Below are 18283 nucleotides of genomic sequence, written 5' to 3'. Positions count from 1 at the left end.
GCCCGATTCCCCACCTAAAGGGCCCGAAGGATGGGGCCGCGGCCGCTGTGCGGTGAGCAACGTTCCTTCCCAGACTTCTCAGTGCTGGGCCCCGGGCTAAGCAGGATCTGTCAGTTCCCGGCTGAGAACGTCCCGGCAGGAAGAAAGTGAGGATTAGGATGCGCAACGACCCTCCACTCACAAAGGCCGGTCCCGAACCACCCCTCCCTGAGCACCTCCTCCGAGCCAGGCTCGATCCTTCACACTGGGGACGGAGACACTCCGGTCCAGTGTCACTTGTCCTCGAGTAAGAGGAGAGGGATGACAGGCGAGCAACGGAGTCACAAGGGCTCTGCAGAGAGTGAAGCGTGAGTAGTGGTCACGGAAGGCTTCCCGGAGGAGGCGGTGCGGTAGCCGCGGCTCGGATGACGCGGTGGAGCCAGCCAGAGAGGGGAGGGGCACAGACTCTCCAGGAGGAGGGACCCGTGAGTGAGGCGCGGGGGATTCAGCGCCCGCAGCCCGGGAGGAGGTGCCTTCTGAGCTTGGGGCGAGACCCTCCCGCCCTTCCAGGCGGAGCGCCGGGCGTGGGCGGTACCAGGGCCCCTCGCGGCCGCTGATTGGGTGATGCGGCCGAGCGGAGCGGCTCCGCGGGTGCCGATTGGTGAGTGAGGCGGGTCGCCGCCGCCAGGTGATCCGGGGGTCGGTTCCCGCGGCCACGTGTGGGGGCGCGGGGACCCGGGTCGGGGGCGGCGGGAAGCGGGCACCCGGGCGCGGAGCGGCGGCGGCGGCGGCGGCGGGAGACGCGGGGGTCGCGGACCGGAGCGGCGGTGACCGGACTCGAGAGGCGGTGAGCGAGCGCCGGGAGCCGGGCAGGGGCGGGGGGCTTGGTACGCGGACGCGGGCGCGGGAGGGTCTCCGGCGTGAGGGGCGCCCGTCACCCTCTCCGTCGTCATCTGCCCTCCCTGCCACCGTAGCCTGCTCCGTCCCCTGCAGCGGAGCCCAGCCCGCTCCTGGGTCCGGGGACTCTGCCAGGTCCCCTGGCAGTCCCCCGCAGCGCCCCGAGCGAGGTAGCGCAGCGGGACCGGCAGCCCACTCTGGAGCGCTTCGCGCCCCCGCGCCCGCCCCTCAGAGGCCTCGGCCCACCCACCCCTGGATCAGCAATTCCCGCTCCCGTGTCGCCTGGTTCTAGAGGCCGTGAAGCAGCACCCCCAGCACACGCACGCACCTCGCCTTCTCCTCACCCCGCTGTTCTCTTCTCATCACTTTATCCCCATGCCGCCTCCACCACTCCAGCTGGGTGCCCCCAGAGGGTGGGGACCTTCGTCCACCGGCGGGGCCTGACACACAGTCAGCCTCGGAAACATTCCAAGAAGGACCAGAGCTACGAGCACCCCAGGAGGTAGTGCTGGGGGATCCCCACCCTACAGCTGAGGACCTGGAGGCTGAGAGCTTAAGTGACTTGCCCAAGGTCACGCCAGCCAACCATGTTAGACCCCACAATCCAAGTTCTTGACCCCTGGCTGGCTGGCCTTGGGTTTCCCCGACCCTGTGGCCCAGGGCAGGTGGACGCGTGTTGGGGCAGTGGGAGTAGACTGGGCGCTCTGGCAGCCCCAGACCCTCCGGCCAGGAGGCAGCACCCGAGTTCCCCAGCCAGCGGCTTTCTTGCCTCGCCTCCTCTTGGACTGGCGGGCACCCCACTCCAACAGTGGACACCCTGCTTATCTGTGGGAGGGGAGTCCGAGCAGAAAGGCACCACCATGGCCTGAGGAAACAGCCCCAGAGATATGGATTTGCTTCCCTGCTCTCCCACTGAAGCTGTGTGACTATGGGCAAGTGACTTCACTCCTCTGAGCCACCCTTTGCTGACCCAGGGTCTGCGGGCTGGTGGTCTCCCCATGACGCAACTCAGCTATGGTGCAGTGCCCCAGAGGGCTTCTGCGCCTGACCCACGAGGCAGGTCAGCCCCTCCAGTCTCCTGTCTCTGAGCAGGGCCACCTGGAAAACCTCAGAGGACAGCTCCAGCCTCATTCCAAGTGTGTCCCCTTCGGAAGGTGCTGGCCCAGCCAGACTCCAGTGTAAAGCCTCAGAAAAGCAGGTCTGCCCCAAAGAAATAAGTGGGTGTTTTGTGCCTGGAATTGGGTAAGGTCTGTTTCCAGGGTTAGAGTGAGCCCCGTGCCCTCCCTGGTCCCCTGGGAGCCCCCCACCCCAACTCCAGGCCTGGGCTGAATGCACTGTGCTCCTCAGGCTTAGGAAGGAGGGAGGAACTTCCAGTTTCCAAGGAGGCTAAGGACCAGGGAGATGGGGAAAGGATCAGGTGATGGTGGGTGGGCTGGGGCCCCTAAGAGGGCCAGTGGTTGGCCCTCCGCACCCCCACCGCTGGGACGGGACACGGGACCGAAAGCTGCAGCTTTGGGTGTGGAGGGAAGGGCTGCAGCAGCCCTGGACACAGCTGTGTGCACGTGTGAGTGTGAGATGCCCGCACGGCTCCTCCCCATCTCACACTTGGTGCCTGAGGGGCTGCGTCTGCCCGGGCAGGATGGGAAACGTGCCCTTCCCCTCTCCTCCCCACAGCTCTCCTTTCTCTCCTTTGCTTTGTCTTTCTCGCCCTTCTCTGTTCCTGCCTCTGTCCCCGGCCACCCCCCATCCTCCGTACCTTCCCTCTCCTTTTCTCCGTGTTTCGTGGTCTTTGCCTTCTCCCTCCCCACTGCCCGCCATCCTGGCCGATGCTGGCCCCAGGATGTGACTGTGAAGTTGAAAGGTGGCTTCACTGGAAGCCCCCCTCCCCACCCCCTTACCTGGAAGTGATGTCATGTGGCTTTAGTGCCGGTTGCACATCTAACTTTGCTTTAGTTAAACATAAAAGGTACAATAGGTAAAGGATATGACATGAAAATGATCAGGGTGCAATAGCCCAGAAAAGCAGTAGGGCAGCCAGGATAGGAGGGGGCGCCAGGAAGACTCAAGGGGATGGTGCAGGTGCAGCGTTTTTTTTCTGGCTCCTGGCTGCTCACTGAAAGTGGATCGGTGCAGGCACCTCTACCCTGGCCTGAGCCTGGAGTTAAAGGTCATGGGCAGGCAGAGACAGGGTCCCCTCCCGGGCTCTTGGTGCTAAGAGAGTCAGTTCCAAAGCACCCCAGCCCTCCTCCTCGAACGGGAGCACACCTGGGTCCCGTCCTTGCTGCCCAGGGCTCTGTTGGGTACCTGCTGTCTGTGGGTGCCTGTCGATGTGGCCAAGGACAAGGAGGGGAGCGGAAGTGGTCAGACCCCGCTGTCCTCCCAAGCTCCCTCCTGAGCAGCAGGCTTTGTTGAGCTTTGGATCCAAGCCTGGTTGGCGTCCGGCTGGGCGCCGCCTCCTCCATTCTGTCCCCATCTACTCCTCACATGATCCCAGGTTTGCAGATGAGGAAGGGGAGGCTCAGAGGGTTGAGGCAGCTGGCCCAAAGTCACACAGGATTTGGACCCAGGACTCTGTGACCCCAAGTCAGTGATGACAAGCAGGCTGGTGAGAGAAGCCAGCCAGGGTGGGACACAGAGGTGACTTTCTCATTGGTCCCAGGAGAGATCGAGGGAGCTGAGTCCTGGGGGACCTCGCCAGAGGCATTTAGCCATTCTTTCTTGGAATCATGGGGCCATGATATGTTAATTCCACATTAATTGAACACCAGCTGTGTCCTGGGCTCTCATGGGAAATAGTGTGTTCCCTGTCCTTGAGGACAGTCACCTAAGGGGGGTCCACTCCTCTCTTCCACTACTGGATGTGGGAGAGGGGTCCCAGGAAAGACCAGAACCTGGCTGGGCTGGACGGTGGGGAGGTGGTCCTCAGCCCCCAGGGCAGTTGTCCTCCTTCCCCACACCCTGTCTGCATCAGCGCACTGTCTGACTGAGTTCTGGTTTTCATGATCTGCAAGGGGTTGGGGGGTTCACGAGGAGGCTGGGGTCTGTTTGGGCTGAGTGAGGCAGGGTCCCCTGCAGCAGGTCCCTGGCCTCATCAGTTCTGGCCATCCAGCTTGCAGCCACCTTCATGAACTACAGAGCTCCTGCCCTAGAACCTGCTATAGCTCCCCACTACCCACAGGGTGGGGTTTGAATTCCCGAGCCTGGCGTCTAACGCTGATCCCAAACTGGATCCAGCCTGCCGTTCTGGTAAGGGCTGAGGTCGACCTGTGGGCCCCCGCTGCCTGCCTTCCTTTGTGTGTTTGCAGTCTCTGTTTCTGCTGCTGTCACTGCCCTTCTCTTTGATGGCGCCCTCTCAGGTGGCCCTCCCTTCCCTCTGGCACTTTGTGCAAGCTGGTTACAGGTCCATCCCCTGACTTCCACCCCCTGGGGCAGGCCCCAGCCCAGAACACCAGGATCCTCCGTGCTTGCTGAGTGAATGAGTGAGTGACCCAGGGCATGTACCGCCACATCCTTCAGATCTTGACCCAGACCTCCCCTCCTCAGTGAGGGCTTCCCAGCCAGCAACAATCAGCCCCTAAGCTGACGTTTCCCATTCTCCTCCCTGCTCCATCCCCATCTCACGTATGATCTATCTTACTATTTAGTTCAATGTCTTTCTCCCCAGCAACAATGTAAGCTCCCTGAGGGCAGTCAAAGATGTCATCATTTTCTTCCGGGCTGGCTCCCAGTGCCCAGGACGTTGCCCAGCATTGCTGCGCACACAGCAGCTGCTCAGGAAGCCAGCGAATGAATGGCCTGTGGGGGGCACTCTGTGGCTTGTCTGCCTCGAAAGCAGCCCTTCCCCCCCTGCCCTTTGCAGCCTCCTCTCCCGTGGAGCTGGAAGCTCGGCACCCTGGGGGCCATGCAGAAGGCGGGGGCTGGGGGCCGCAGGGCCTCTGACTGCGGGCTGGCCCCTCACCGGCCCAGGTGCATCACCAAGTTTGCCCAGGTGGGTGGGGCCGCCCTGTCCAGGTGTGCTCTGGTGGGTGGCCCTCAGGTGGCAGGCGCTGGTGATTGGGAAGTGCTGTGGGCCTAGGACCTATTTCCACCTCTGTCTTCTCTGACTTGGGCTGGGGAGTGTGTGTGTGCCCTGATGAGGGACTGGGACTTCAGAGAGCTTCAGTGACCTGACCAAGGTCACCTGCTGGGGAAGCAGCAGAGCCTGGGCTCCGAGCTCTGTCTGTCCTCAGCCTGCCTGGCAGAGCAGATGTGTGTTTGGGAGGAATTTGGAGGATGGGGTTAGGAGCCACGGGCCTGACTCCCCACCTTACTCCCTTCACCCCACTGCCGAGCAGTACGTGGGCTCCTTCCCTGTGGACGACCTGGACGCCCAGGAGAGCGTGTGGCTCGTGCAGCAGCAGCTGTGGGCGCTGAAGGTGGGTGGCCTGGGAGGGCACTTCCCTAGTGAAAGTCACAGCCTTGAAGACCAGATAACCCCCTAGACCAGATCCACCCTCCCCCCAGTTAGAGAGGGGCAGGACACAGGCCCTGTTTGTGGTGGGCTGGTCAGGACACACACCCAGGCTCCAGGGGCCCCATCCCTTATGCCCTGGGCTAGTGTGACCTGGGCCCCACAGCTGGAAGCCACAGATGGAGATGTGGGTGAAAGTCATAGCCTGGCCAGCGGTGGCCCTAGCTAGGGGTCATCTGCCAGGAGCCATCCATACTTCCCCAGCGCCAGGGGGTTCCATCAGCCAGGGCCCCACCCCCTGCCAGGGGTGTTGGAGTGGGCTGACCAGCCTTTGGTGGATGGTACTGAGGCTGGGCAGGCCAAGGCAGGGTCTGGGAGGTGGTGCCTGTCCCCACTACTCTTTTCCACCCAGGACTGTCCCCGACGCCGGGCCGTCATCCTGAAATTCAGCCTTCAGGGTCTCAAGATCTACAGCGGGGAGGGTGAGGTAGGAAACCCTGTGGGTGCAGGTGAGGACTAGACGGGTACACGTCTCCACCCTCAGGATGCGCTCTCCTCCACCTAGGTCCTGGCCTTAGCTTGGCCCCCGTGCTTCCCCTGGGGTCCCCTTGGCGCGCCAGCCTACCTGCTCTGGGCCTTTGGACTTGCACCAAGGGCCGCCTCCTCCCAGGGCTGGCTCGGGCAACAGCTTCCCACCCCTGGGCCTGCAGAATCCCACCAGGGCCACCTCCCCGCTTGAGCATCAGGAACATCCAGCCCACTGAGGCTGTCGCAGCTGCCCTGCCCCGCCCTGGCTGGTGGGCCGTGGGCAGCTTCACCCAGGTGTGGTAGGGCTGCTCCTGGCCACTGCTCCTCCTCCCTGCCCTGCTGCAGGCTCGTCCTCCTGCTGAACCAGAGTGGGGTGGACACTAACTGAGCGCCAGACTGCACCCCACAGCTGCAGGCATCAGTCACCTACCACTGAGGCACACCTGATGTCCCCAGAGCTGGGAATTGCGGGGCCCTGGGGTCGGGTCCTGTGCCACTCACATGAGGCCCCACTGATCCCCACCTACAGCCCTATCAAGAGGCCCTAACTGACACGTCACAACAGGCGCTCAGAGGACTGCCCTCACCTGCCCAAGTCACACAAATGAGTGGCAGAGCCAGGATTCGCACCCCAGTCACCTGCCTCCAGGGACCAGGCGTGTCACCCCAGTGCCTGCCGCCACTGTCATTCTCTGTGCCCCCGGCAGGCCAAGCGTCACATGGGGGTGACGATCTTAAGCCCCAGGGCCCATGTGAAGGATGAGGGCTTGAGACTGGGCGGGCCTGGAAGGAGGGAGGGTTTCTTCACCCCAGCAGTCTGGCAAGCAGGGGTGGGGCTGCCCGGTGGGTCTGATGGGGGCCTCACACTGCTGCCTCGTCAGGTGCTGCTGATGGCTCACGCCCTGAGGCGCATACTCTACTCCACCTGGTGCCCCGCCGACTGCCAGTTTGCCTTCATGGCTCGAAACCCACGGAGCCCAGCCGGCAAGCTCTTCTGCCACCTCTTTGTGGGCAGCCAGCCAGGAGAGGTATCTGGGGCTTGAGGCAGGGGACCGCCATGGAGGCGGGAGGGGCTGTGTGCCGGGCATCAGGGTGGGTTCCTTGAGGGCTTTGCCAGGGCGGCCTGATCCCCCTCCAGTCATGCACCCCTCGCCACATTGGCTCTTTCTGTGGCTCTTCCCACTGAGGACACCACAAAGCATTCCCTAGGGCCCAGGGGCGGGAACCTGGCCATGCGCTTAGAGAGTGGAGAGTCACACCACCAGGCCTTCGCTCATGCCGTTCTGTCTGGCATCCCCCTCCCCTTCTCATCCTGGCACATTCCACTCACTCTTCAGGGCTCAGCCCACGTGTCTGAATCCCGCCTTGACTCCTCTGGATGGCCACTCTCTCTGGGGTCCTGTGACATGAACTGCACGCCACCATCGTCTGCCCTAATTACGCGCACCTGAGTTCTTTGAGCGCCGAGTCTGGGTCCAGGACTTGAGACAGTGCTTGGCCCAGAGCGGTCAGGGTGGGCAGGTGGATCAGAAAGTCAAAGCCAGCCTGGCTGTTGTGAAGAACAGAGCCTTGGCATCTAGGCGCTTGGCAGGCAGATGCTGGGTTTGGTTCTGACCAGCAACCATTTGCTGTCATCCTGTATATCCAGGCCCTGTGCTGGACACTGAGGTGACAGGTGGCTGAGTCATGGTCCTTGATCTGGCGCTCACGGTTCTAACTCGTTGGGTCTGGATGGTGTGTGTGGCGGGTGGGATGCATTGCTCCCGACAAGCACTGGGCCTGTGCTGGGAACTTCCTGTGCTCTATTTCACTGACTCCTCAAAGGGGCACAGGGAGCTGGGGATGAGGAAACCGAGGCACAGAGAGGTACCGTGCTCTGCCCAGGGTCACACAGTAGCTCCTACATGACAGAGCCAGGATTGGAACCCAAGTTCTGACTTCAGGGCCTGGGCTCTTGGCCATTCCTGGAAGAGGGTGCTGATGTGGCGTGCAGGGTGGGGGTGGTAAGCCTGGGGGCAGGAGTGCATGAGCTCACGCTTCCATTCTCTGCTCCAAGCATGATGCCTGGACCACAGTAGGTCCTCAGTGTTTGTTAAATATACAGAGGAAGCTGGTAAGGGAGCCTGCATGGTGGTGAGGTTTTGAAGGGCAAGTAGGAGCTTTCTCAGGAAGAATGGGAAGAGCCTCCGAAGCCAAGGGGCTGCATGCACCCATGGTGAGTGGGCTGAGGCCCAGGGAGTTCACTGGGAGATGGAGACCTCCTCCAACTGAGCCCACCTCTCTCCCTCCCTCCCAGGTCCAGATCCTGCACCTGCTGCTGTGCCGCTCTTTCCAGCTGGCTTACCTCTTGCAGCACCCTGAGGAGCGGGCACAGCCAGAGCCCTGCCCAGGGCCCACAGGGGAGGTGCCCCTAAAGCCACTGTCCAGCTCTGGGGGCCTGGTGCGGGAGCCCTTCGGCCGTGATCAACTCTCTCAGAACGTCCATGCCCTGGTCTCCTTCCGGCGGCTGCCAGCGGAGGGGCTGGTGGGCAGTGGGGTAGGCAGCACCCCAGCCAAGGAGTGGGCAGTGGACAAGGGAACTGGGTATGGGTTTGGGGGGCATGTCGGGGGCAGGGACTTCACTTGGCCTGACATGGCTGGACCTGAGTCTGCCTGCCTGTGGGCCCCTCTTGGTGCCCTAGAAGGAGCTGCCAGAGTCGGAAGGCCGTGCCCGCCATGCCCGCCTGGGAAATCCCTACTGCTCGCCCACACTGGTGCGCAAGAAGGCCATTCGCAGCAAGGTGATCCGCTCAGGGGCCTACCGTGGCTGCACCTATGAGACCCAGCTGCAGCTGTCGGCTCGGGAGGCCTGTGAGTTGTGGGAACACGCCTGCCCTGTGTGTACCTGGGATACGTGCCTGTGCGCTCCTGGACCAGCCAGAGGTGGGCGTGAGGGCCCGTTCCTGCGAGGCTGTGGCCGCACCTCCAAGTGATGCCTGTGCATTGTGCGTGTTTGCCCGCATCCGTGTCTGTGCACAGGGGACTGCGTATAGCTGCGTATGGACCAGAACTGGCGGGCTTAAGGCCTGTGTGCGGATATGTCTGCCGAGCAGGGCAGAGAGGCTTGGGGAGGACACCACCCTGGGTGATGAGGCCTGCGGCCATAGGGAATGGGAGGGCTCGGCCACTCTCCCTCTGACTCCTGGATGGTCTCCACAGTTCCTGCCGCATGGGAGGCATGGCCCCGGGGTCCTGGTGGCCACTCATGCCTGGTGGAGAGCGAGGGCAGCCTGACGGAGAACATCTGGGCCTTCGCTGGCATCTCCAGGTAGGAAGGGCCTGGCCTGGCCTGACGCCCAGTCCCTTGGGGTAGGCAGAGAAATATGGGCTTCCCAGGCCCCTGAGGCACACACTCCTGTGCACGGGCAGAACACTCCCAACCTCAGTGACCTCAGGCCTGGGACTTCACCACCCTGGGCCTCCATTTTCTCTAAGGTAAAATGGGGTTAATGAAAGGAGCTTCATCTTAAGGCTGTGGAGAGGGTCAAATGAGGTAATTCGGACAGAGCCCTCAGTACCTGGCCTGCACAGGGCGAGACCCCTAAGCATCAGCTCTTTAAGCCCCTCTCCTGAGAGAGTCTTGACGTTGCTAACAATTACAGACCCTGGAAAAACCTTCTAAGCTTCTAAAAGCTTCTTTCTGTTGAGCCTGACTCTGAGTCAGGCCCCATGTTGGGTTTTTGCTGTTTTTTGTTTCGAAATTTCATTTTAGAGACAGGGTCTCATTCTGTCACCCAGGCTGAAGTGCAGTAGCATGGTCATGGCTCACTGCAGCCTCAAACTCCTGTGCTCAAGGGATCCTCCTGCCTGGGCCTCCCAAAGTGCTGGGATTACAGGCATGAGCCCCTGAGCCCGGCCAATGCACCGTGTGTTTAAGGGCATTTAATCCGCAGGCTGCCTCGATGCTGCTGGGGTCGTCATGAGCATTGTCCAGGAGAGCAGTCCAGCCTTTACCCTCTCCCCTCTGTGCCCCTAGGCCCTGTGCCCTGGCCCTGTTGCGGACAGACGTGCTGGGGGCCTTCCTGCTGTGGCCTGAGCTGGGTGCTAGCGGCCAGTGGTGTCTGTCTGTGCGCACGCAGTGCGGCGTGGTGCCCCACCAGGTCTTCCGGAACCACCTGGGCCGCTACTGCTTGGAGGTAAGAGAGCCGCGGCCAGAGGGGCCTGGGCCCCACCGCACCACTGGCTCCATCCCTGGCCCTTCCTGCCCACCCTTTTCTAACTGCTGAGGTCCTGAATGCGCCTCACCCCCATCCCTGTCTCCCATTGGCTCTCCCTGGCTTCGCCCCTCATCCAATTCCATCCTGCCTCTACTGTCCTGCTCCTTCCTCATTGGCCCTGCTGGCCTCGCCCCCAGCTGGCCCACTTGGCCCCACCTCTGCTGGCTCCGCTCTGCTCTGACTTGAAGACTCTTGGAGGGGAAGGGAGGTGCCTGGTCACTGAGGGCCCTTCTCTCCAGAGGTGGCTTCGAAGGGTACCTCTAATAGAGTCTTGAGCTGGGGTCACGTCTAACATTTCTACAGGAATCCTGGCTTTCCCACACCCTAGCCCATCTTAGCAGAGGAGGAAACTGGCTCAGAGAGGACAGGGGGTGCCTAAGCTCAACAGCCTCTGAGTCTCCAGTGTGGTGTCTTGTCCTGCCCCCCAGTTTCTAGGGAGGAGAGGGGGTGGCGAGGCTTTTCGCATGTGTACCCTCACTTCCAAGCTAAACATCTCAGTCCTATCCAGGCTGGGAAGAGAGAGAGGGAATGGTGCTTGGCTCTGCCATGATAGCACATGTGAAGTCTCTGGGCTCCGTTCCCTGCTCTCCAAAATGGGCAGGCTCCTGTGGGAGGGGGTGGCTGGTGCCTGGCATGAGCCCTGGGGAAGTGGACTGGAGCTGAAGCCCCTTCTTCCCCTAGCACCTGCCGGCAGAGTTCCCCAGCCTGGAGGCTCTGGTGGAGAACCACGCGGTTACTGAACGCAGCCTCTTCTGTCCCCTCGACATGGGCCGCCTGAACCCCACCTACGAGGAGCAGGACTGTGGGCCCCCGGGCAGGCCGCCCCGGACTCTCCGGCCCGTCAGCCATGCCAAGTCCGAGGCAGAGCTGCAGGGCCTGGGCTAAGAGGTAGGGCCCCGGTCCCACAGGCCCTGCCTCACCCCGGCTCCTGGGCCCCAGCAGCGTCTCTGCCCGTCCTGCACCCCTCTGGTCGCCAGTTCCATCCAGTCACCCTGCCCTTGGAGCAGTCTTCCATCGCGTCACTGTCCGTGGGAGGGGAGCCCTGAGGGTGGGTGTCGCCAATGGCTTCTTGGAGAACATGTGGCCCGCTGAGATTCCAGGAGGGCAGGTGGAGTTGCAGGCTTCGGATAACCCTTTGGGTGGCTTTGGATGACCTGCTGGGTGGCTTCAGATGCTTTGGGACTTCTGGGCTTCCGCTTTACTCCTGGGGCAGGAGCTTGTTCACGGCGAGGCTGCGGCCCTCTCCTAAGGAGGCCAGGCCTTGGGGCCCTGACTGGGAGTCTCCAGAAAGAGGGGTTTGGGGAGGCAGGAGTGAGTTTTTACTCTGGGCGGAGACCTGGAGTGAGCCACCCTGTCTGTGAGAGCAGAGACGACTCCATGGAGTCGTGGGCAGGAGGCTGGGGATGAGCCCCATCTAGGCTGACAGAGCAGGGCTGTTTCTCTCATGTATCTGAGAGCGAAGGAGGGGTGGGAAGGTGCAGAGAGGGCAGGAGGGACAGAGAGCTGTGCCGAACGCTCATGCATGGTGGACTCCGGTGTGCAGAAAGGGATGCGCACCAGCAGACAGGGCCAAGAATCTCCATGCCGTCTCCACTCAAAACCTCAGGGCTGTGACTCCCAGTTTCTCAGAAGGAATGCGCAGGCTCACCCCTTCTCCCTAGCAATCACCAGGGCACCCCCACCCCCAGCTCATCTCCTTTAGCCATTTGACAGGGAGGGGCCTGCTGCAGTGAGCTGCAGGCTTAGAGGGGTGACCAGGGCCCTCCCTAACTCGACCGCACGTGGTTTGGTGGCTGCCTTGGGAGGGAGGCTGTCCGATGCTGACATTCCCCTTAGCATGGCGCTGACCATGGCTGTCAGGGGCCACCTTGCCTCACCAGGCCAGCCCCACTGGATATGGGGTCAGTCACAGCAGAACCGTCGAAAGGTGGACCTGATGTGGGCCCTGCTGGGGGAGCTTGGCCTCAGCGGGCCGTGGGAGACCCAGGGAAATGACTCTTAGTGTGAGGCAGTGGTCCTGCCAGTGACTGACAAACCCAGGTATCCCTCTTTGTAAGCAAACGTGACAAATATGAATCTACTGAACTCAGTTATAGAACAAGTTCATTTTGCGTGAACTTCTCTTATTGAAGCAGAAGCCGCGTCAGGAGCCTGGGGGCTGCCCTCTCCCCATCTGGGAGTGGGACAGAACTGTTCAGTGCCTTGAAAGTCACAGATTTCTGACTCCTGGAAGGAAGTGGGCAGTCCCACCAGAGCAGAAAGAAAGGAGGAAACTTGGGGAGTGAGAAGCCAGCCTCCCAGAGGCCCAGGCCTCGTGTTTCCCACTTCCAACCCTCCAGTGAGGAGAGGGGCTTGGCTTGGGACCTTGTAACTTCCTTGCAAGTTAAGTGAGCTATCCTGTCACAAAAGATAGAAGGAACTGCCCTTTGGGACTTCTTTTCACTGGAAACCCAGCACTGGTTTTATGTTGAGTGAGTGGGAAGCTGGGACTCTGTTTTACAGCCATCTGTACTGGAGCCTGGAAAAACCACTGGTCTCCATGGGAGGCCCCAGCCTCACATTTCCCTGGCAAGGAGAGAGAGGTTTAGCGATGTCCTGGGCCTAGGATTACAGCCCAGAGATGGGCACTTAAGAAGACCTGGTCATGCCGGGCGCGGTGGCTCACGCTTGTAATCCCAGCACTTTGGGAGGCCGAGGCGGGCAGATCACGAGCTCAGGAGATCGAGACCACGGTGAAACCCGGTCTCTACTAAAAATACAAAGAAAATTAGCCGGGCGTGGTGGTGGGCGCCTGTAGTCCCAGCTACTCGGTGAGGCTGAGGCAGGAGAATGGCGTGAACCTGGGAGGCGGAGCTTGCAGTGAGCCGAGATCGCGCCACCGCACTCCAGCCTGGGTGACACAGCAAGACTCCGTCTCAAAAAAAAAAAAAAAAAAAAGAAGACCTGGTCATTGGTCCAGACTTGGGCCAAGGCTCTCCTCTGTGAGGGATGGGTTTTACTGGTGAATTACCTGTGTGGAGAAGCTATCAGGGCCATGTTTAGCACACTGAAGGGACCAGTCTCCACCAAGCACTTAAACATCCCTCCAGCCAGCATTGATTGATCTCGTGTTACAGAGAGGGCAAGGTTTTTGGCCCCTGTTTGCAGACTCCATGTCTTAATCAGAGACCACAGTTTTCTCTTTGTTCCAATCAGCGCCACCTCGGTAGCCCCGCTTTCCTTGCTGTGTGGACTTGAAACAAAATAAAATGTGTTTCTTCAGATTGCTACAGACTTTTCTTTCCTTCGAAAGGTGAGGTTTTTGTCCAGTTTCCGTATTTCGTTTTTGCCAAACATACCTTCAGCTGGTGCTGAATGGTGAACCAGAGATCCCTCCTCAAGGGCTCAGAAGGAATTGCGCAGGGAGACTCAATCAAATTACCCTCCTCTTCTGCTGTAACTTTCAGTGGATATATCTATAGGCAAAAGACTCAAGTCCTTCTGCACTGGCAACCCGGGCTTGCTTTCTGCTTCTGCAATGTGCCACAGGACCTCCGCACAGCCCAGACCGGCATCCTCCTCCTCCTCCCTTCCGTTCACCTTGTTAATCACTCAGCCAACATATTTCAGCTCCAGTCAATCTCAGGATGCCTGCCCTACACCCTGGGCTGAGTGAGGTTCCTTTTTTCGATGTTCCATGGGCTGGGTGCAGTGGTTCGTGCCAGTAATTCCAGCACTTTGGGAGGCCGAGGTGAGAGGATCATTTGAACCCAGAAATTGGAGACCAGCCTGGGCAACAAAATGAAATCCCATCTTTACAAAAAATTAGCCACTCGGAAGGCTGAGGTAGGAGGATCGCTTGAGACCTCCTGAGGCTGAGGCAGCAGTGAGCTATGATTGCACTCCAGCCTCGGTGACAGGGCAAGACCCTGTCTCAAAAAAAAATATGTTGCATGGAACTGATTATTCAGTTTGTAATTACATTTTCGTTTTCGGGATTTTGTCTGTGGGATTTTGTTTCCTGTGTCTGTCTCTCCAGCTAGATCATGCAGGAGGGCTGTCTCCCTAACATCTGTCATGGTGCCTGACATGTAGCTGACACTCAGTTTTTCGGTGCAAGGAAGAGCCCAGCGCCCGGAGGTGTGACAGAGGTGCTCTTCTGGCTGGGGAACTTGCACTGAGCCAGGAGGGATAGGCCAGGCAGCCTTCCATCCAAAAGACTTGTTTTGTTGTTTTGTTTTGTTTTGTTTTGTTTAGATGGAATTTCGCTCTTGTTGCCCAGGCTGGAGTGCAATGGTGCAGTCTCAGCTCACTGAAACCTCTGCCTCCCGGGTTCAAGTGATTCTCCCGCCTCAGCCTCCTGAGTAGCTGGGATTACAGGTGCCCACCACCAGAGACGCGGGTTTCACCATGTTAGCCAGGCTGGTCTCGATCTCCCGATGTCAGGTGATCCACCCGCCTTGGCCTCCCAAAGTGCTGGGATTACAGACGTGAGCCACCGCGCCCGGCCCAGAAGACTTGCTCCTATAGTGTTTGTTTTACAATCTTGGGTCTTAGAAATAACAAGGGTGGCATGAGAGGAAGCTGTCCAGGGGCTGTGGGTTGTGGGCAGCCTTCCCCTGAGCCAGTACGGGGACGTGGATAAGGGGCAACAGGTCCTTGCCGCTTTTCTTAGTTAGGTCCCTGGCCCGTGCCTGAGGCCTGGGATCTCTCTAGCCCCGAGGTGGAGTCAAGCCTGGGGCCCCAGTCTTAGCCGCAGCCTCGGGCAAGCTGCGTAACATCTCTGAACTGGGACTGTGCGGATTCGAGAAGGCAGCGGACGCGAAATGATCCCAGCCAGGGCTGGCGCTTCCCGCAAGCGGCCACGCGTGGCTGCCCGGGGATCACTCGGGCGAAGCTCGAGGGCCAGGCGGGGCGTTCCCGGGGCCGCTCCTGTGACGCCACGGGCGTTGCCCAGCAACCGCGAACGCCGCCGCGGTGAGCGTGCGGGCGTGCGGGCGGGCGGGCGGCTGGGGAGGCTCCGGGCTCCGGTCCTGCGGCGGCTCCTGCAGCCCGGATCCCCCACGTCCCCGCTAGGGCCGGGCCTCAAAAACGGGCGAGCCCGGGCGCGGGCGGAAGCGGCAGCCCCGGCTCGGGTCCTGCGACTCCCAGCTCCCCTCGGGGCGCCCTCCGAGGAGTCCCCGCCTCCCGCCGCGGCCCCGCCCCTGGCTCAAGGTCCCGCCCCCCGTGGCCGGCACTGGCCACGCCCCTTGGCCCGGGCTGCTGGGAGTTCCCGGCGGGGCGGGGGTCGGTTCTGGTCCCGGTGGTCCTGGGCGCGGCGCCATGGCCTCCGAGGCGGTGAAGGTTGTCGTGCGCTGCCGCCCCATGAACCAGCGGGAGCTGGAGCTGCGCTGCCAGCCCGTGGTGACTGTGGACTGCGCGCGCGGCCAGTGCTGCATCCAGAACCCGGGCGCCACCGACGAGCCGCCCAAGCAGTTCACCTTCGACGGCGCCTACCACGTGGACCACGTCACCGAGCAGATCTACAACGAGATCGCCTACCCGCTGGTGGAGGTGAGGGCGCCCGGCAGGCCGCCCTCCAGGCCGCAGGGCTTGGGGCCGCCCCGAGGGTCCCCAGGGGGCGATGCGGTCCCCCAGCCAGGCGGAAAGGCCCTCGAGGGGCACAGGCGGAAGGGAACAGGTAGGTCCGGAGGCTTTTGTCCAGGCGGGACACAATCGGAGCCTGCCTCTAGTGTCGCCTCCGGGTCTGCACTGTCCCCAGCGCCTCCGCCTCCCGAGTTCAAGCGATTCTCCTGCCTCAGCCTCCCAAGTAGCTGGGATTGCAGGTGCCTGCCGCCACGCCCGTCTAATTTTTGTGTTTTTAGTAGAGATGGGGTTTCGCCATGTTGGCCAGGCTGGTCTCGAACTCCTGACCTCAAGTGATCCGCCCGCCAAGTGTTGGGATCACAGGCATGAGGCACCGCGTCCGGCGGAATGGTGACTTTTCATCTTCCCTCACTGGCAAGTCGGGGCACACCCAGCCCTGTTTTGGTTACAGCATGGGTCTTTGCAGTGGAACCGGGCATAGATGCCATGTGGGCCCTTGGGGTCTCAGAACAGTTCTCTGGGCCGATCTGCCCACACAGGATCCACCCCAAGCCCACACTAAGGTCTAGAATTTGCAAGCTCATGAGCTCTGCAAGGGCAGGAGCTGTGTCTGCCTCGTTCACCACTTTGTCCATAGGCTGAGCATAGTCCCTGTCAAATGAATAGAAACAGTGATGAATGAAGAATGACTTTGGGAACGACTTTGGGAACGGCACCGGGTTTGCCTCCTCTTTTCCTTCCAGGCCTCATCTTCCACCCCTCCCCCAGTCCCTCCTGCTCTCCACACCTCACCTGTGTGGCTTTACTCAAGCTGTCCCCTCAGCCTGGAATGCCTTCCTCTTCCTGTCACCTGGCAAAGTACGAGCCCCACTCCCAGCTCCCCCAGTTCTCCCTGTCTTTGCCACCTGGAAAGCTGTGCTTCGTTCTTCCTGCGCCGTCCTGTTTTCGCTTATTTGTACTCCCTGTCCCTGCCGGCTGCCTGGACTCTTGTCGCTGTGTGCCCCGCCCCATAGCCCACCACGAGAATCACCTGTAGAGAATCACCTGTACGTGTCTGGCTCCCTGCATTGCAGGCAGACATTGGGTGATCACCTGTGTATGGCGGTGCTTCCTGTGCCAATGCACGAAAGAATCCCCGTACGCATCCTGCAAGAGCCTGGCAGGTGCTGTTCTTACCCTTTAAGTTGTTGATTTTTTGTTTTTTTTTGAGATGGAGTCTCGCGCTGTCGCCCAGGCTGGAGTGCAGTGGTGCGACCTCGGCTCACTGCAATCTCCCGGGTTCAATAAATTCTCCTGCCTCAGCCTCCCGGATAGCTGGGACTGCAGGAGCTCACCACCACACCCGGCTAATTTTTCATATTTTTAGTAGAGACAGGGTTTCACCGTGTTGCCCAGGCTGGTCTCGAACTCCTGACCTCAGGTAATCTGCCCGCCTCAGCCTTCCAAAGTGCTGGGTTTACAGGCATGAGCCACCCCGCCTGGCCCAAGGTGTTTTTCTTATCATCTTATCAATTTGCCTCAGTAAGGCCAGCCCAAGGGCACACAGTCAGTAAAAGTAGAGATGGATGTGAGCCCAGGGGGCTAAGCCCACAGCGCAGGCTCTTCCCCATCCACACAAAGGGACAGCTCCTACCCCACCAGACAGTCAACTCTTTGAGGACAGAGCTGAGCCTTGTTTATCTCCACAGTCCAGTGCCATTGTTGGTGGGGGGACCAGGAAGGGCCCTGAGTCTATGAGTTAGGGAGCCCTGTCCCGAGCCCTGCTATGCCTGGTCCACTGAGCACGGGGTCCTGGCTTCCTCCTATGCAGGGCGTCACTGAGGGCTACAATGGCACCATATTTGCCTATGGCCAGACAGGCAGCGGGAAGTCCTTCACCATGCAGGGCCTGCCGGATCCACCCTCCCAGCGAGGCATCATCCCCAGGGCCTTCGAGCACGTGTTCGAGAGCGTCCAGGTACGGGCCTGGCGGAGGGAAGGGGCAGGGCCAGAGCTGTAGCTGGGCCCCAGAGCACTTCTGATGGGTGGCAGGGACACAGGAAGTCTTCGGAGCCCGGCCTGACCCTGTGCAGATCAGCAGAGAAGGCTCTGGGTTCTGAAAAGGTGGTGGGAAAAAAACTTAAAACAGAGAAAATTCTGTCCATGCTTTTCTCTCACCATTTTTGGCTTCTAACCCTTAGTTGAGCATTTCCCATGGATCTGCTGACCGTGTGCACTGGGCCAGGAAGTGGTTGTAACAATCACAGCTTCCCTCTTTATTGAGCAATTCTTATGGACTAAGTCGTATGTGAAGCCCTTGGCATCCTTATCTCACTGCCTCTCCAGCCTGACCCAGGAGGTAGCTGATAGCCCCATTTTTGAGATAGGGAGGTTGAGACTCTGAGCCTTTCTGGGCCAAGTTGAGACTGGACTCTGAATTCATCCCAGCATCCAGGCTGCAGGTGAGAATTACCTGGCGACCATTTGTGGCAGTGCACGGGGAATGGCGGATGGGGGCAACCCTGATCAGCTGCAGAACCCATCGTGCCACTCCCAGGACTCATCATGGTGGCCATAGCAAGATGTAGGGCCTTGGAGAGCAGCCAGGGACCAGCCCAGAGTCAGTGCT

General features: G+C 60.6%; 2 protein-coding genes across 7 annotated transcripts in view; both read left to right on the top strand.

The window, feature by feature from the left end:
* Positions 1-683: 683 nt before the first annotated feature.
* Positions 684-11338, top strand: SH2D5 (SH2 domain containing 5). 6 transcript variants are annotated; one of them, XM_030805549.1, is made up of 10 exons: positions 684-826; positions 4736-4864; positions 5211-5291; positions 5739-5813; positions 6736-6882; positions 8151-8390; positions 8536-8704; positions 9053-9161; positions 9870-10029; positions 10792-11338. In XM_030805549.1, the coding sequence occupies exons 2-10, from the start codon at positions 4778-4780 to the stop codon at positions 10993-10995; spliced, it is 1272 nt and encodes a 423-aa protein (XP_030661409.1). In that variant the 5' UTR covers positions 684-826; positions 4736-4777; the 3' UTR covers positions 10996-11338. The 6 variants fall into 6 exon arrangements, with proteins under 6 accessions (XP_030661409.1, XP_030661404.1, XP_030661410.1 ...); XM_030805544.1 differs by having other exon boundaries at positions 4541-4864; XM_030805548.1 differs by lacking the exon at positions 684-826 and adding an exon at positions 1520-2074 and having other exon boundaries at positions 4541-4864.
* A 3773-nt stretch (positions 11339-15111) lies between these two features.
* Positions 15112-18283, top strand: part of KIF17 (kinesin family member 17) — a 54302-nt gene continuing 51130 nt past the window's right edge. The window contains exons 1-2 of the mRNA XM_030805542.1: positions 15112-15642; positions 17486-17632. Of these exons, the coding sequence (XP_030661402.1) occupies positions 15412-15642; positions 17486-17632 (378 nt within the window). The 5' untranslated portion in view covers positions 15112-15411. The remainder of the gene's footprint in view (positions 15643-17485; positions 17633-18283) is intronic.

The sequence above is a fragment of the Nomascus leucogenys genome, chromosome 24 (assembly GCF_006542625.1).
Source record: "Nomascus leucogenys isolate Asia chromosome 24, Asia_NLE_v1, whole genome shotgun sequence".
NCBI lineage: Eukaryota > Metazoa > Chordata > Mammalia > Primates > Hylobatidae > Nomascus > Nomascus leucogenys.
Note: the sequence above shows the minus strand (reverse complement) of the source record. Positions and strands in the feature narration are given on the sequence as shown.